Below are 18,611 nucleotides of genomic sequence, written 5' to 3' on the forward strand. Positions count from 1 at the left end.
TTTTGGTAAGTATCCTAAATCATAGCCGCATGAACACAGGCCTACTCTACTGTACCAGTGCATTCTCTTAAAGTGACAGTCTTTCTTTTAATCGAACAGCAACAACAAAGAAATCGCTCACTGCTCTTGATTAAAAAGCTTTTATAACTTTATTAAATAACCATCTTTAATTTATACAGTCCAATATGAAATGCTGTTTTACATTTTGATTACTTTATTCAATTTCTGTACCTAAAAACTTATGCTAGACCTTTCAAAAAAAAAAAAAAAAAAAAAAAAAAAAAGTGAAAATCACTGGTTATTGCTCCACACAAACACACACACACACACACACATATATATATATATTTTGCAGATGGTTCAGTCTTTTTCTTTCTCTTAGGGAAGTTTCCCTGCTAAGTATTTTGTCCAAAGCACTTCACGTGGCACTTACTCTCTGGATAATAACTACAAGGCTTTCCTTCTGGTGGACGATGGGACCGAAGGACGTAAAGGTGGGGAGTTCGGATTCAGAGGCCGTCTGGAGGATTACATTTCACGTCAGCGCCCAGGTACAAGATTAAACTGAATTGCACTCTGCTCTTCATAAGCAGGATTCAGAAATGTTCATGATAAAATTGTGTTTAATATAATACAGTAGTTCGACAACCAGAATGGGTAATACTGCCGCGTGTCCCATCACCGCAGGGTCACGGCGTTAAATGCAAGTCAGTCACGTTTTTTAAATCATTCGCGAATCTACCGCCAGGTGGCACAAAGGGACGGATTGCGAACTGAATGTAATTGTAAAATGTAGGTTTGTAAACAATGATGTAAGGAAGACGTAAAACAACAATAACTAACATTATAACATCCTTAAAAAACATTAAAAAAAAATACAGTGAGTTCATTTCAAAACGTGGGATACAGTCTACACATCAATAATGTAAAGAAAGACCTTTACAGAAAGGCTATTATGCATGCTATTGTTATTAAACAGTCATTACATATAAGGCCTAAGCTCTCTCTCTTTCTATATATATATATATATATATATATATATATATATATATATATATATATATATATATATATATATATATATATATATCCATACATACACCAAACATTGAGTATTATCTGTTTCAGATGTTTAATCGCGCTGGTGCCTCATTCGCACGTATTCAGTGTAAATAGCAGCTGTTCACCATGCCATCCAGCGTGAACAGCGGGCCACTGGCATATTTTTGGTCATTATGATTTTTTTTCTGCCGATACTGAAACACAGGTGAACTACAAAGCCTATTTGACATAATGAAAAACAGTTAAGCTTGAAATGGGCAACATCATGAATATGGAAATGTTTGGATTTGTCCTGAATGAGAGAGCCCAACTTTACCTTATGTTTAGCTTTAAATTATTATAATTTTTTAATTTTTTGTTTGTTCATAGCTAAGCCTATATTATTATATACTTAAGTTATATTTATCCATTAGAATTATATCTTTTTAATTCTTGTTCTGTTCTGATAAATTTTTTACATTTAAAGGATTTGTTGTAAAGTGAAGGGAACTAAAAATATCCTGTTGGCACATTGTAACATTATTAGGTCTGCCGTTATTATTTCTGAATACATTAAAATGCAACTTATACATGACATATATATTTAATTTCCTCTCACTAACTTTATTTTTTCAGGTGTTTTTTTTAAACAAGCAGCAAATGAAAATAGCTGATTAATCTGTTAAAATTTCACCGTTTCAAGTTATAAACTCCTTGAGATTTTAAAGTAAGTTTAATAGTATTGAAATGCATTTCTAGCAATCTCAGGATGTTCTGTAATTGGCATACAAAGTTAAATCTTTTTAATTGTTCTTATTTTTCAAGGCTATAACTTTTAATATTTAAAAGCCGAAAGGGTCTTCTTTCCAAAAACACTAAAATCATGTGTGTAACACACTGAAGTAAGGAACTGTTGCAATTTTAAGTTAGGTGGGGCACTTTCAGATGTGAGTCCCATAATGGGGCGTGCTGGCTAACAGGTTAATTTCTTGCTCTTTCAAAAGCAGCAATATCTGCAGAGCAGGGTTGGCCATTTTTAAAACATAAAATATACATTTTGTTTTAATTTTAGTTTTTGTGTTTCAAAGGAAAAATCTGTGTTAAGGCATCTCGGACCATTTATGGACCGATTTGAAAGAAGAATTTATGCAAACGCGTATAAAAATCTTTAAAACTTTAATAGAGTTCTCTAGAGGGTATACAGTAGGTCTGCCTCCACGTAGGATTTTTCTAGTTACTAGTCATTCATTTGTTATTATTCAACTATTCGCAGGTTTATATTAAATTTACATCTATAATCCAGCCTGGGCTGTTCTGGGTGGGGATTGAACCTGGGTCTGTTGTGTTCAAAGTCAATAAGTTAATGGATTGAGCTAACGCCCCTCTAAATTAATCCAAGGGCAGGGATGATCAAATGTCAAGGAGTCGTGAATCTTCAACAAAAGACAATCTTTACTAATAAAAAGTGCAACAAAACAAGAGAAACCGAGCTTCAATGTAACAGTACAAAGAAAAATAGACGCAAGGGTCCAAAGACTTAAACTTGAAATGCTCGTTTTCACTCAATATCCTGTTAATCTTGAGTACCTATAGAGTAGTACTGCATCCTTCATAACTCCAAAAAGTCTTTAGTTTCATTATATTTACCGTACGGTTATTTCCCCGGAAAGACACAAGCACCTGGAGGCGTGACGTGTGGGCAGAGCTAAAGAATCACGAGCGCGAGTAAGCTTTTGCGTTGAGAGCGTTTGGAAACTTTACCATGAGGAAAAAAACATCATCCAAAACAAACCATGGCTAACAGTCAGATTCAGCGTATATTTATGATCCAAAATCAGATCCAGAGGCTGAAATTTAACAAGAGCAGCAGCAGCAACAACGTCTCTATGTGGTATGTACTGAAACTGTATATATTTGCTTAGCGGTTTTGGAAAATTACTTAATTACATTAAGTTCCACTTTGTCGTCTTTTTTTTTTTTTTTAAGGTGTACTTGTGGAAAGTGCAGTTTGATGACAACATCGCATGTTGTTTACTTGATGTGCTTACGCGCCGATGGCTAAGTTAACAACACAGAGATATTTGAAGCAGTTTTACTCACCGCCTGCGGTTCCAACACACGATTGTGACCCTTTTTCGTTGGAATTGCATTATCCTTAAGAAATAAACGATATGCAAATCCGGCGTCAAACTGGGCCTTGTTTGTAAAACAAGCATCTTCGAAATGCAGGGAACAAACAAAAACACTTGCACAACTCCGTTGATGCTCTGTAAAAATATACTCCATCCACCGGTCCCTTAATGCTGTTTTTTTTTTGTAATCTGTGCTTGCCCTGGCAACCAAAAACACACTTCTTTTGTGACAATTCGGTCTCTCGCTCTGATCAGTGAACGTCTCTGCTCTGTTCTACGGGAGCGCACACGCTCTTCCGGGAGAAGTGCCCTTAGGAACCATTTAAGTAAATTCCGCTCCATCTTACGTCACACAGAGCCATACTCGGAAAAAACTTTCCGAAACTTGTGACAAACCGGAAGGAGTAAATACTCCTTCAAACGTACAACTTAATTTTTGAAACTTTGTCCATGTTTAGCATGGGAATCCAACTCTTTAACAGTATAAAAAACTCAGTATGCATGAAATAGCATTTCACACCCCCTTTAAGTATAAAGATAACAAATGCTTATCAAATGAAATATAAACCATAGTCATCAGTGAAAAATCATTAATTTATAATGTTTAACATGTATAATCACATTATGTATTTTATGATAAGATCACTTTAATGAAAGCAACAAGGATTTCATTCTCACTGCGGTTGCTTAAATATGTAATCTCAGCAGGCAGTGCAAGCATTGACATTCCTGTTCTGAATATGCTGATATCTGGAGAAGTTTCCATGGTGGAGGTGAGCAGATTTCAATTATAATAAACAAAACTTCCTCTATCCTACATCTGAAAGGTATATTTAACTCAAAAAATTAAGATTTGCTATTAATTTACTCACCACCAAAGGCCATTCAAGAGGTAGGTGACTTTTTTCTTTAGTAGAATAGTAAAGAAGATTATGAGCAGAAACCACAGCCCCATATAATGGAGGTCAGCAGATACCAGCACTTTAGAGTCAAAAAAGTATATACAGACAAGACTAAAGGAATACCCATGGTTCCTGATGATATATTGAGGTCTTTTGTTCTGTGCAAGAAACTGAACATTATTTAAAACATTATTGCCTGTAATCCACAGCCTTACGGTCAGCAGTGACGGCTGGTTGACCAACAAATAAATCTTTTTGAAGATTATTTTGGTTATTATATGGTTTTTTTTATAAAGCCTGACCAATAATTTTTTTTTTTTGTGTGTGTGTATTGTGTAAATAGTTGGGACACTTTTGTGAATAAAGAGTGAATAAAAACTGAATGCAATATTTTATACAGAATACAACATAGATGACATATCAAACGTTTAAACTGAGAAAATGAATAATTTTAAGGGAAAAATAAGTTGATTTTAAATTTCATGGCATCAACACATCTCTAAAAATTTAGGACAAGGCCATGTTTACCACTGTGTGGCATCCACTCTTCTTTTTATAACAGTTTGCAAACGTCTGGGGACTGAGGAGACAAGTTGCTCAAGTTTAGGAATAGGAATGCTGTCCTTTTCTTGTCTAATAAAAGCTTCTAGTTGCTCAAGTGTCTTAGGTCTTCTTTGTTGCATCTTTCTCTTTTTGATGCACCAAATTATTTCTATGCGTTAAAGATCTGGACTGCAGGATGGCCATTTCAGTACCCAGATCCTTCTTCTACGCAGCCATGATGTTGTAATTGATGCTGTATGTGTTCTGGCATTGTCATGTTGGAAAATGTAGGGTCTTCCATGAAAAAGACGATGTCTGGATGGGAGCACATGTTGTTCTAGAACTTGGATATACCTTTCAGCATTGATGGTGCCTTTTTTTCTAGATGTGTAAACTCCCCATGCCACATGCACTCATGCAACCCCATAACATCAGATATGCAGGCTTCTGAACTGAGTGCTGATGACAACTTGGGTTGTCCTTGTCCTCTTTAGCTCGGATGGCATGGCGTCACAGTTTCCCAAAAAGAACTTCAAATTTTGATTCGTCTGACCACAGGACAGTGTTCCACTTTGCCAAAGTCCAATTACATTTTTTGGTTGACCTGTAGAGTTTTTGCCGGCAACGGGGAATGGCACGATCATGGCATCCAGTATGGTTTTCCAGCCTTGACCCTTGACGCACAGAGATTGTTCCAGATTATCTAAATATTTGGATGATTTTATGCTCTGTAGATGATGATAACTTCAAACTCTTTGCAATTTTTCTCTGAGAAACTCCATTCTGATATTGCTCCACTATTTTTCACAGCAGCATTGGGGGAATTGGTGATCCTCTGCCCATCTTGATTTCTGAGAGTTACTGACTCTCTGAGAGGCTTTTTAATACCCAATCATGTTGCCAATTGACCTAATAAGTGGCAAATTGGTCCTCCAGGTGTTCCTTATATGTAGATTTATATTTTCCGGCCTCTTCTTGCTACCTGTCTCAACTTTTTTGGAATGTGTAGCTCTTATGAAACCCAAATTAAGCCAATATTTGGCATGACATTTCAAAATGTCTCACTTTCAATATTTGATATGTTATCTATATTATATTGTGAATAAGATATAAGTTTATGAGATTTGTAAGTTATTCCATTCCTTTTTAATCACAAATGATTAACTGTGACTTTTAACTGTGTAGGCCAAGCAAGCTACTGCCAAACCAACAGGGGCAGGAGCACAGCCTTTTCAAAAGTAAACATCCAAAATGAATACATAATAATAATTGCTAATATTTTTTTTTCACAAACTTGTGTATTTTCTGGTAATCCCATGGACATACAAAACATTTGTATTCATATGGTCTTTTTGCAGTTTAATATTCACAGACCGTATGTATGCAGGGTGCAATTTGTGGAAAAAAAAATACAGGGTGGATGCTTAAAAAAAAATCTGAAATGTTTTTAATACTATGGAAACTGTATTTAGTGTGATTTCAGATTAATAAAAAAATCTGACTTGACAATTGCCAAAAAGACGACCTTTGACACCTTGCACAAAGAGGGCAAGACACAAAAAGGTCATTGCAAAAGAGGCTGGCTGTTCACAGAGCTCTGTGTCCAAGCAGATTTATAGAGAGGTGAAGGGAAGGAAAATATGTGGTAGAAAAATAGTGTACAAGCAATAGAGAACCGCGCCCTGGACAGGATTGTGAAACAAAACCCATTCAAAAATGTGGGGGAGATTCACAAAGAGTGGATTGCAGCTGGAGTCAGTGCTTCAAGAACCACTACGCACAGACGCATACAAGACATGGGTTTCAGCTTCGCATTCCTTGTGTCAAGCCACTCTTGAACAACAGACAGCGTCAGAACCGTCTCGGCTAAAGGGCTAAAGACAAAAAGGACTGGACTGCTGCTGAGTGATCCAAAGTTACATTCTCTGATGAAAGTAAATTTTGCATTTCCTTTGGAAATCAGGGTCCCAGAGTCTGGAGGAAGAGAGGAGAGGCACACAATCCACATTGCTTGAGGTCCAGTGTAAAGTTTACACAGTCAGTCATGGTATCTCGGGAACACCTTTACACAATCACACATTAAAAAGTGGTATAAAAATATTTTTAATTCTGAATATAATTTTGTGAGTGTGTTAATGTCGACCCGAGAAGCGATTCCTACTTCAGAAAGTTAACTAGGCACAAGTTTGGGGTAAAATGCACTTGGGTTTTCGATGTTAAAACAGCTGTGATTCCAGTAACGTTAAGGAATAATTGACGACGGGCTGTTGAATTATTAGAAAAATAATGCACACCCGAGGTGGGTATGATGCGAAGCGGAGTCAATTATTCCACTTATACTATGGTTACCACACCTCAAGACATCGATCTAATGATTTATTTAAAGGAATTTGTTTGGTTTTTGTACTTAAATCGTTATTGTGGGTAGGAATATTTCTTCCGCATCTCATCCAATGCCTCTTTTGCTGATTTCACAATGTAATTTTAAAGCTGGTGACGGAGGCTTGAGTCATTGATATCATTTTAATGCAGTTATTAAAATGAAGTTATTAGAAAGAGAGCGAAAGAGACACACACAGAGAGAGAGAGAGAGAGAGAGAGAGAGAGAGAGCTTGTATGAATTAGACCGCAGCAGCATCTCTAAACATCCCTGTTATTACCTCGCTAGTGAGAAATTTTGTGTACTTTAGGAAAGTATTGTCATGTTTTTGTTAGTCCTGTAATTTCCGTCATTACAGTTTTTACTATGTGAAGTGATATGGAACTGTAATGCGGTCAAGGGAGCTGCCAGTTTGGGGAAATAATCAGATTCATGAGGCTGTGGATTACAGGTAATAATGTCATAAAGAATGTTGAGTTTCTTGCACAGACCAATTGTTTTGCATCATAATACCTCAATATATATAGTCAGGAGTCACATATATCAATTTTGTCTTGTCTGTGTATGATTTTTTGACTCTGAAGTGCCAGTAGCCTCTAACTTTTTATGAAAAGGACCATGGTTTCAGCTAAGAATATTCTTTACCCTTCTACCAAAGGAATAAAAAATGCCACCTATATTTTGGAATGAGGGTGAGTAAATTAACAGCCATTTTTTTTTATTATTTTTTTTAGCAAACTTTCCAGTAACACTTTAGAATAAGGTTCCATTAGTTAATGTTAGTTAACTACTTTCGTTAACATGAACTAAGCAAGAACAATCCTTCTACAGCATTTATAAGTCTTAGTTCATGTTAATTTCAACATTTACTAATGCATTATTTAAATCAAAAGTTGTGCTTGTTAACATTAGTTAATGCACTGTGAATTACCATGAACTAACAATGAATAACTGTATTTTCATTAACTAACATTAACGAAGATGAATAAATACAGTAATAAATGTATTATTCATTGTTTGTTCATGTTAATTAATACATTAACTAACATTAACTAATGGAACCTTATTCTAAAGTGTTACCAACTTTCCCTTTAATTGTTCTCTTACATCTTCATTCATTTCAGGCATTAGAAATCTCTCTGAAGAATTCAATGCCCTGGTTGGTCCTGGCTGATTCAGGTGGGCTTGCTAATCTTGTGAGCGACATTGTGGAGAATGTGCAGTCTGATCCGATGTGTGCGTTTGGAGTAGCAGAGAAGGAGGAAGGGTCTCCCAACATGGAGCTTAGAGAACGCATAACCACGAAAGTAAAGAAACACTTTCCTTCAGAGCAAGACATGGACAAGCTTGTTGATAAGGTAAATGTCACACTCTGATGAAAACCTTTTTTTTCACTTTTAATCATTGTAAAACAATAAAATTATGCTACCATCTTTCTAAAGTCATCCCCTCTGTAATTTGGCTCCAAATGTTTTTGAGCCACCTCTACAAAATAGTGGTTTACTCTGTAAAATTTAAGCTATGATGTTTAATATTTAGAGTTTTTTATTCAGTTATGTGTTAAATTGTTATGCCACAGATTTTTTAAGCAATTATTATTATTTTTTTTTTGCTGCTTGGCTCGATCCTGAAAGGTTCTAAGCATCTACCAGAAGAAAGACCTCATCTCCATTTATCACGCAGAAGGAACGGATGATTTTGACACTGTGATGCTTAAAGTGCTTGTTCAAGGTAGATTTAAACTGGTTATTTCAGTGTTTGTGTCACTTTAACTTCTAAACTTTTCTGTCTACAGTGTACTTTGATGTTTATACATTTCAAATATTTTTAATCAACATAATTTTGCTGTGTGACTGTGTTAGCGAGTAAACATCGGGTTTCGGTGACTACTAACCCCTATGTGGATGAGTTGAAGCTGGCTGTAACCTGGAACAGGGTGGACATTGCCAAGAGTGAACTGTTCAGTGGAAACATTGACTGGAAGGTACAGTAGAGAATCGTGAGAAATATATAAGTTGTTGAGTGTTACCGTAGTTCAAACAGCACAGCATAGCACTAAAAGGGGCAAGGTCTTGGGTTTGATTACCAGGGTGAACTGATTACCGATAAATGTACACATTGAATGAAGAGTCACTTTGGATAATAGCGTTTATCAAATTGAAAGTGTCATTGACAAATTATTTCATGTCCATTGTTTTTTTTTTCTTTTTTTTTTCTTTTTTACAATTTATATATACTACTGTTCAAAAGGTTGGGGTCAATAATAAAGTAATTTATATTTTTATTCAGCAAAGACACATTAAATTGATAAAAATTTGCAGTAAAGACATTTATGTTGTTGCAAATCAGTTCAATTTCATTAAGTGAATTTTCCACAAAAATATTAAGGGCTCCATCATCCACCCGGCGCAATGTGACGCAAGGGTGTTTGCTAGTTTGAGACCGGTGCCGTTCGCGTTTTGTGTTTAATAATCAGCATTTAAGCACGTTGTGGACCCACTTATACCAAAACGCTCTTTAAATAACAAAGAAAAAACATTGCACCAGGTTTGAGCTGGTCTATGGCTCAGTCTATTTTCAGGTCCTTAAAATAGCAATGCTCCAGCAATGTGCCTGAACACACCTCTTTTTTTAGACCAGCATATGGACTTGCAAATGCATTTTCTAATTAAACGACGTGGCGCTGGATGGAAAAATGGGAATGGCGCCGGACTGAAACTAGCAAACACACTTGCTGTTGCGCCTTGCGTTGCATTGCGCCTGGTGTATGATAGGCCCCTAAATATTACAATTCAAGGATTGCAATGCATAATAATTTTTTGTAGGCAAATTAAATATTAAATTAAATTTATATATATATATATATATATATATATATATATATATATATATATATATATATATATATATATATATATATATATATATATATATATATATATAATATAGTACAGACCAAAAGTTTGGACACATCTTCTCATTCAAAGAGTTTTCTTTATTTTCATGACTATTAAAATTAAAAAGTAGATTCACACTGAAGGCATCAAAACTATGAATTAACACATGTGGAATTATATAAATAACAAAAAAGTGTGAAACAACCGAAAATATGTCATATTGTAGGTTCTTCAAAGTAGCCACCTTTTGCTTTGATTACTGCTTTGCATACTCTCAGCATTCTCTTGATGAGCTTCAAGAGGTAGTCACCTGAAATGGTCTTCAACAGTCTTGAAGGAGTTCCCCGAGAGATGCTTAGCACTTGTTGGCCCTTTTGCCTTCTGTCTGCGGTCCAGCTCACCCCTAAACCATCTGGATTGGGTTCAGGTCCGGTGACTGTGGAGGCCAGGTCATCTGGCGCAGCACCCCATCACTCTCCTTCTTGGTCAAATAGCCCTTGATGCCTTCAGTGTGACTCTAGAATTTCATAGTCATGAAAATTAAGAAAACTCTTTGAATGATAAGGTGTGTCCAAACTTTTGTTCTCTACTGTATACACACAAACACTAACACACACACACACACACACACACACACACACACACACACACACACATATATATATATATATACACACACACACACACACACACACACATCTATATATATATATATACACACGCAACTGGTAGAGCACTGCTTTAGCAAACAAGCAAGCGCATGGTTGGGGGTTCGATTCCCCGGGAACACATGATATGTAAAAATTGATAAAAGCGTCTGCTAAATGCATAAATTTAATTTAATTTATATATATATATATATATATATATATATATATATATATATATATATATATATATATATATATATATATATATGTATGTCATAATGGATAGTCATCTCATGTATCAGAATTAGGCTATCTATTTGCTAGCAGCTCCATTACATCACAGAGATGCGTTTGGTCTTTGCGCTTGCCAAGTTCTGCTGTGTAAATAGCAAATCCGTAATGGCACAAGCGCAACTGGCTCTTAAGGGAATGGAAGATGAGACTCTGATTGGTTTATTGCACGTTATGCCCAAAAAATATAGAGAATAGGGACAACCCATTTAGAACATGCGCCCGGTCACGTCAATCGTTTTTCCGTCGTTAAAATAGCAAAAGTGGATTTGGACATGCCCGGAGTGCACCTGCGCCATGCGCTTAACACTTTGTGTTTAGATCGTTAAAACGGGGCCCTAAGCAGCACATCAATATGAATAAGCAGAAGTTTTTAACAGTTGATTATAATAATTATAATATAATAATTATAATTTGCTTGAGCAGCAAATTAGAATATCAGTATGATTTCTAAAGTATCATGTGACACTGAAGCCTGGAGAAATTATGCATCAAAGGAATAAATCACACTTTAAATTCTATTCAATTAGAATTTTTTTTAATTTAATTTGAGCAATATTTCAAAGTAGTACAGTGTTAACTGTTTTCTAATCAAATAAATGCAGGTTTGGTGGGCAGAAGAGAAAAAAATCTTACCATCGCAAACTTGAATGGCAGTGTATCTTTTGAGAGGTTATGGAACTATTAAATATGCTTTAACTGATTGACCAACTCATCCCATATTTCCTCAAATTTCAGACTGATCAATACATTTGAGCACAGGAAAAAGTGACCAATAACAAAACAACTCCTTGTGTTCATATTAAAAATGTCCACTTCTAATCTGTTATGCATTAAGTGATATTATTGATTGAAGTTGTTATATTTTGACATAAACAGTATGAAGATCTTGAAGAATCCATGACTGATGCCCTGGAGAACAATAAACCCCAATTTGTGCGTCTCTTCATTGACAACGGTCTAAACATTTTGAACTACCTGACTTACGGCCGACTGGAGGGTCTTTATGACTCCATCTCTAAGACCTCTCAGGCCGGCGTGCTGCTGCAGCATCTCCTGGAAGAGCGCATTAACGAGTCCAATGATAAGACATGCCGTGTCAGCATTTATGAGGTGAGATCTGGAAATGGACAAATATTGGCAGGTTATTTAGTCTGTCACCAATTCATAGTAACACCCACCTGCAGGTAGTTTCCTGATTATTTGCACCTCCTGGGAATCTAAGATGTACAATACATTTTTTCAGCTGAAGAGAAATTAAGGTTTTAGAAGAAAATATTTTTCTCCATCTAATGCAAGTGAACATGGCTCAATAGAGATCATATTTGATTTGATATCTTCAAAGTAATCTGCATGACCCCACCCCTCAAATGTGGGTCTTCTATTTAAAATCATTCCACATACTTGATTTGGACTGTATTGTGTAGGGCACTTAAATGTAGTGCCCTACACTGAGTGTGTAGGGCACTTAAAATGTTGATCCCTGTTCACTAGCTGTAGACGGATAAAAATCCTTGAATGTTTTTCCTCAAAATCTTAATTTATTTTTATCTATCTAAATATTGCTATATGATCTAAATACTCGTGAGATCTGATCTAAATATTCATGACTTAAAAAAAGGAACTGATTACAGAGCTGCAGTTCTATGGATGTTTTGTGCACCAGTCATGTGAATGAATATGTGCTGTTGTAAATGTCACCGATTTCTCATTCTACTGTAGGTGAGTCTGTTACTGGAGTATCTTTTGGGAGAGGTGTGCCAGCCCTTCTATAGGTCTTTGTTCAAAGTGGATGCAGCATCTACCAGAAGAAAAGCTTTGAAGGTACCAGACATCACTTTAGTTCTGTATAATTTTTAAATATATATTTTTTTGCATTGTCTACTCAGTACCCAAAAATGAAATGTTTTCTTCGAATACCACTCTACAGAGGGTTTGCAAGGCCCTAAAGGAGGAGTACTCGTATCAGCAAAGCATGTGCAGGCACCCGTGGTTATGTCTCTTCCTCTGGGCGGTGCTGCAGAACCGTGGTGAAATGGCGATCTTATGCTGGGAAATGGTAACATGCTTCTGATGATTTGCTTTAGTTATTGTTATATTATTAGGTATGCGCAAAATATCAGTTAAGGGCTGATATTTTTTTTAATTTGTTATTGGTAGGGATGGGTAGATCGACACCTAGTGTCGACACAGCTTTCGAGTTTTTGACACACTAGTGCTTTGAAACAGTGTTCCGAGCATTGCTTTATATGAGGCTGTCACGTGACCTGTGAAAATGAAGCTTTGTTACCTCACTGGCACTTCACACTAGAATCAAATACAAAGCGTGTTGATTGCACTGTCCCATAGCCGTGATACATTTAGTGCAATTTTATAGTTATATCAGTCAGCATGCCAGTATATAGTGTTTTTACATGGTGTATTGTTGTTAAGTATAGTACTACTCAGGACTGGGGAGTAACGAAATACATTTAACGGCATTACGTATTTAAAATACAAAATATGAGTAACTGTATTTCATTATAATTACATTTGAAATAAGGGGTAATCAGATTATAGTTACATCTGAAAAGTATTTTAGATTACCAGTGATTACTTTTATTTTGATGTAATTTCTTAAATTTATATTTAAGTAAGCAAAGCAGGTGTCGAGAGCAGCATTTCAGACAATAACTTACACAGAAATGATTCCTCTTTCCCATTGTCTTGCTTCAGAATGAACACACAGACACAAAATTATTTCAAAATAATTGTCTCTGCAAGTATTCTCGTAAACACAGTCGGTTATTTCTTAAGTGAACTTATACAGTGGAAAAATAAATATATATATATATATATATATATATATATATATATATATACTGTGTATATATATATATATATATATATATATATATATATATATATATATATATATATAGATAGATAGATAGATACATTTTTTTTTATAATATATATTTTCTAGTCTATATTTCCATCTTGTAATGGCGCTGGTTTAGGTTATTTATTTATTTATTTAAATATAAATTATTTATAAATATAGCAGACACTGTCTTAACTGTGTATTTGCCGGACACGATAGTTGTAAATCAGAGATACAAATCATCAGAACATCGTGTCAATACATTTTGTCATAAATAGAACGAGGCATCAGTTTACTGATGGGGATCATGTCGCATCACACCGCGTCAGTATAGACGTAGTGGACCCATACGATTTTCTGCAAAGTTGCTTTGAAAATTTGTATTATGAAAAGGGTTATACAATTAAATTTGACTTGATGTTGTGATGCTGATGCATAAATTCACTTTTAGCATTTCAATTGAATGATTTTAGTTTTTAGTGTTTTATTTATTTGAAATTTATATATATATACTCCTGAACAAAATCTTAAGACCATGGGATGCATCGCAAGTTTTACACATTTTGCACTAGTGGATCATAAACGAGTTGTAAGTGCTGCTTCAACATGCCAAAAGAAAAAACAGGATCAAGAGACAAAAAATAGAGAGTAGGCAATTTATTGAAAACTGCATTTAAAGTCAAACAGGCTGTTCATCAGCTGATCAAAAATTTAAGACCATAGCCCAAAAATAAACTCACAACAGAACTAAAAGTGTCAAAAAAGGACTCAGTAGTGAGTAGCCCCACTGTTCTTGTTGATCACTGCAAGCACTCGTTTCCGCCAGCTTGATGCAACTGTTTCAAGGAGGCTGGCGGGAATGTTGCTCCATGTGGTGAAGATGGCTTTATGAAGGGCATCCACGGTCTGGAACTGACGTCCGTTTTTATAAACTTCCCTTGCCATCCATCCCCAAATGTTCTCAATGGGATTTAGATCAGGGGAACACGCAGGATGGTCCAAAAGAGCAACGTTATTCTCCTGGAAGAAGTCCTTCGTCAGGCGGGCGTTGTGAATTGCAGCGTTGTCCTGTTGAAAGACCCAGTCATTACCACACAGACGGGGCCCCTCGGTCAAGAGGGATGCCCGCTGTAACAGATCCACATAGCCAGTCGCCGTTTGACGCCCCTGCACAACCAGAAGCTCCACTTGTCCACTGAAGGAAAAAGCACCCCAGATCATGATGGAGCCTCCTCCACTGTGCCGCGTAGAAAACATCTCAGGTGGGATCTCCTTGTCATGCCAGTAACGTTGGAAGCCATCAGGACCATCCAGGTTAAATTTTTCTCGTCAGAGAATAAAACTTTCTTCCATCTTTCAGTGTCCCATGTTTGGTGCTCCCCAGAGGTGGGTAGAGTACCCAAAAACTTTACTCAAGTAAAAGTAAAAGTAATTCTAGAAATATTTACTCAAGTAAAAGTAAAAGTACTAGTCTTGAATAGTTACTTGAGTAAGAGTAAAAGAGTATCGGATAAAAAATCTACTCAAGTAGTTAGTTACTAGTTACTTTGGGTCATATATACGGAGCCTTTTTTATATAGATATATAGACAAAAAATGTATGTAATGTATGTGTGTGTGTATAAATGTATATATTTCATCAGCCTTTAATCCAATTTATATAATTTATTATAAAACCCTGTCTGTTTATTTAAGTAACAAATATAGGTATCATGCCATAACATATTTTTAATACGACTGACTTTATTTTAAATGTGAATTTAACATTGAAAATTAATGTGATATAAATATTGCTACTAATCTTTCATTGTTCAGAAAGAGAGCAAATAACATTTACATTATTAAACATAATTTTCACTGACAGTCTAGATTTCATTCACTCTCAGAAACTACCATTAAAATCACTGAAACTGTTAACACTGTGAAATCAATATCTTAAATATAGATTCGTACACACATCTGCACTTTGTTGTTTCTGACGAGAGAATTCGGCAGAAAGAGGTATTCAGTAAGTGAGCGAGTGGAGGAAGCACCGGCATTTCAGCGATGACTCATCGGAACACCTCTGATTGGCCATTGCATTCAAAAGCTCAACAGAACCGTGTGTGATTGGTTAATGCGCAGCGCTGTAAAAACGCGTCTGTCTCTGGCTCAGCGCCAGCAAGCGATCACAGATCTGAATTTAGCAGCTGATGATATGACTTGCTGAACGTACTCGCACTGGTGTGATTGTATTAAAATTAATAAAATCTTAATCGGCTATTCTTTGTCTTTTGGAAGCTGCATTCAACCTGTTATAAGCCACACACGTACAACAAACTAATGTCACAGTGGTATCGTGTACTGTAATCGAATGTAGCCCAAGTTATTACCTGTTAAACAGTAGACAGCACACGCGTTCATCTAATAAGGATCTCCATCGCAAGCAAATAATAGCCTTTGCAGATTAGCTTTCAATTCAGTGCAGTTCCATAGCCCCGTTTTCAACGCTGCTAATATTCTTAAACGTTACAACTCTGAGTGAACCGCTTCAGAGCTCAGCGCGTGCAGCATGGAACTGAACGACTCAATCAAACTGATTCATGAACCAATCCACTCGTTTGCCAATTGGTTTGATCAAGCCTTTGAACAGAGTTGACTCAAAAGAATGAATCATTCGCGAATGGGCATCGCTCATTGTCCAGAGAAAAGTAGACGGCGCGTTTGGAATAAACTGAAGCATTTATTGCATTAAGATAAAGTAACGAGAGGGGCGTCGCCCACAGTAACGAAGTAAAAGTACAGATTTTTCCCAAAAAATGTACTCAAGTAAGAGTATAAAGTACCCATCTTTAAATATACTCCGAAAAGTATTCGTTACCCCGAAAAATTACTCAAGTAAATGTAACGAAGTAAATGTAACTCGTTACTACCCACCTCTGGTGCTCCCTTGCAAATTCCAAATGGGCAAGTTTGTGTCGTGGAAGGAGTTCTTGAAGCCCTTCTCTAGCATATGACGTCTTATGGTTCTTGGGCTGCAGTCAGCATCAGTAAGGGCTTTAATTTGGGTTGAGGATCGACCTGTGTCTTCATGGACAACCCGTCGGATCCTGCGGCACAGTGCAGGTAAAATCTTTTTGTGTCTACCACTTGACGTTTTTGTCCCATAACTCTCAGGATTTTTTAAGAAATGTAAAATGACTGTCTTACTGCATCCAACCTCGGCAGCGATGGCGCATTGTGTGAGACCTTGCTTGTGCAGCTCAACAATCCTGCCACGTTCAAAAAGAGAAAGCCTTTTTGCCTTTGCTATCAGGAGATCTTGACAGTATGACTGCTTGAAAAACAATGACATGAAAACCATATTTTTGTGCAGATTTTACCTTTTTATGGCTATGGTCTTAAACTTTTGATCAGCTGATGAACAGTCTGTTTGACTTTAAATGCAGTTTTCAATAAATTGCCTACTCTCTATTTTTTTATCTCTAGCTCCTGTTTCTTCTTTTGGCATTTTGAAGCAGCACTTACAACCCGGTTATGATCCACTAGTGTGAAATGTGTAAAATGATATATATATATATATATTCATGAAGAACCCTTAACATTTATACAACCTTTTTCCACTGTGGAGAACGTTTGTAATAGTGGAAAAGGTTCTTTAGAATTTTAATATTTAAAAGTGCTGTATTGCATCTCTATCAAACAAACACACACACACACAAACACATGAAAACAGCCCTTTTGGTACCTTTATCATGATGAGTTTATTGTGATATTTTAGATAATCTGTTCTTAGATAGAGATGTTCTCACAGCATCCCGCTCATCTGTGCTGCTTTTCTCTCTCAGTGTGGTGAGTCTGTTCTGACGGCTCTGGGAGGATGCAAAATACTGAGGGAGCTGTCTAAACTGGAGACTGAGACAGACGCTAAGCTCCCCATGAAGGAGTTGGCCACAAAGTTTGAGTTTATGGCTCATGGTAGGAAGTGTGATAGCCTTTGCCTTTGGTATCTTATAAAACCAGTGGTAAAAGAAGGTTTAAGCTTTTCTTCCACTGCAATTGTTTTGACAGATGTGTTCGGCACTTGCTACCAAACCAAAGCAAGTTATTCCTACAAGCTACTGATCCGCAAATCAAATCTGTGGGGTGATGCCACCTGTCTGAAGATGGCCATGGCTGCTGATGCCCGTTATTTCTTCAGCCACGATGGAGTACAGGTCTGTTGGCATGCAGATATTCATTGTTTCATTTGAAATAAGGTGAGTGTTTTTCTTAAACAGTCTCTTTTTTAGTCCCTGCTGTCTCAGATCTGGTGGGGTGACATGGAAAGAGGAACAGAGCTCTGGAAACTCGCGCTAACGATGATCATTCCTCCTCTCGTCTACACAAACCTCATCAAGTTCAAGTCAGTACATAAGTAGTGCCAATTTCCTCAGTTCCCTTTCAAGGGAACTTCGTACTGCGTCCTCTAGGGGTCGCTATGGGGAACATCTCATTGTGACCAGTGTCTTGGCATACATTGAAAAAACACCAACTAGTTGGCCGTCAACAGCCTCTGACGTCACTACTGGCGCGACCATAAACAGGCACGAGGAGAACATGTCATTCTCTTCTCGTCTTCACTAACTGTTCTGTTTGAAGCATGCATCTGTAAGAACTGGTAAGAGCAATCTCTCTCTGTATATCATGGCGACTATTAGCATTTAGACAATGTGTGCATCTGTGTTGGTGTTATTTGACACCCGTTGACACATGCGATCTTTGCGGCATTTGTTTGGGTGAAGAGCACGCAATGTCATGTCTTTGAGGCAAATCTGTGTGCATTGTGAGCATTTTTTCAAGGAAAAAAGCTCAGCTCTCGTTCACCTCTCTTCTGAAAAAAAACAAAAAAATGCAGCCATCTGCTTCCCGCGGTTCAGAATCCACCGCTGCTG

General features: G+C 36.6%; 1 protein-coding gene across 4 annotated transcripts in view; it reads left to right on the forward strand.

The window, feature by feature from the left end:
- Positions 1-18,611, forward strand: part of LOC127968945 (transient receptor potential cation channel subfamily M member 4) — a 51,606-nt gene that overhangs the window by 18,259 nt on the left and 14,736 nt on the right. For 2 of the 4 annotated variants that reach the window (XM_052570442.1, XM_052570443.1), the window contains exons 6-16: positions 383-551; positions 3,879-3,946; positions 8,123-8,356; positions 8,633-8,729; positions 8,861-8,982; positions 11,716-11,949; positions 12,559-12,660; positions 12,767-12,895; positions 17,526-17,655; positions 17,749-17,894; positions 17,970-18,082. In XM_052570442.1, the coding sequence (XP_052426402.1) occupies positions 383-551; positions 3,879-3,946; positions 8,123-8,356; positions 8,633-8,729; positions 8,861-8,982; positions 11,716-11,949; positions 12,559-12,660; positions 12,767-12,895; positions 17,526-17,655; positions 17,749-17,894; positions 17,970-18,082 (1,544 nt within the window). The remainder of the gene's footprint in view (positions 1-382; positions 552-3,878; positions 3,947-8,122; positions 8,357-8,632; positions 8,730-8,860; positions 8,983-11,715; positions 11,950-12,558; positions 12,661-12,766; positions 12,896-17,525; positions 17,656-17,748; positions 17,895-17,969; positions 18,083-18,611) is intronic. The other 2 variants (XM_052570444.1, XM_052570445.1) reach the window with 1 other exon arrangement.

Source organism: Carassius gibelio, chromosome B12, assembly GCF_023724105.1.
Source record: "Carassius gibelio isolate Cgi1373 ecotype wild population from Czech Republic chromosome B12, carGib1.2-hapl.c, whole genome shotgun sequence".
Taxonomy (NCBI): Eukaryota; Metazoa; Chordata; class Actinopteri; order Cypriniformes; family Cyprinidae; genus Carassius; species Carassius gibelio.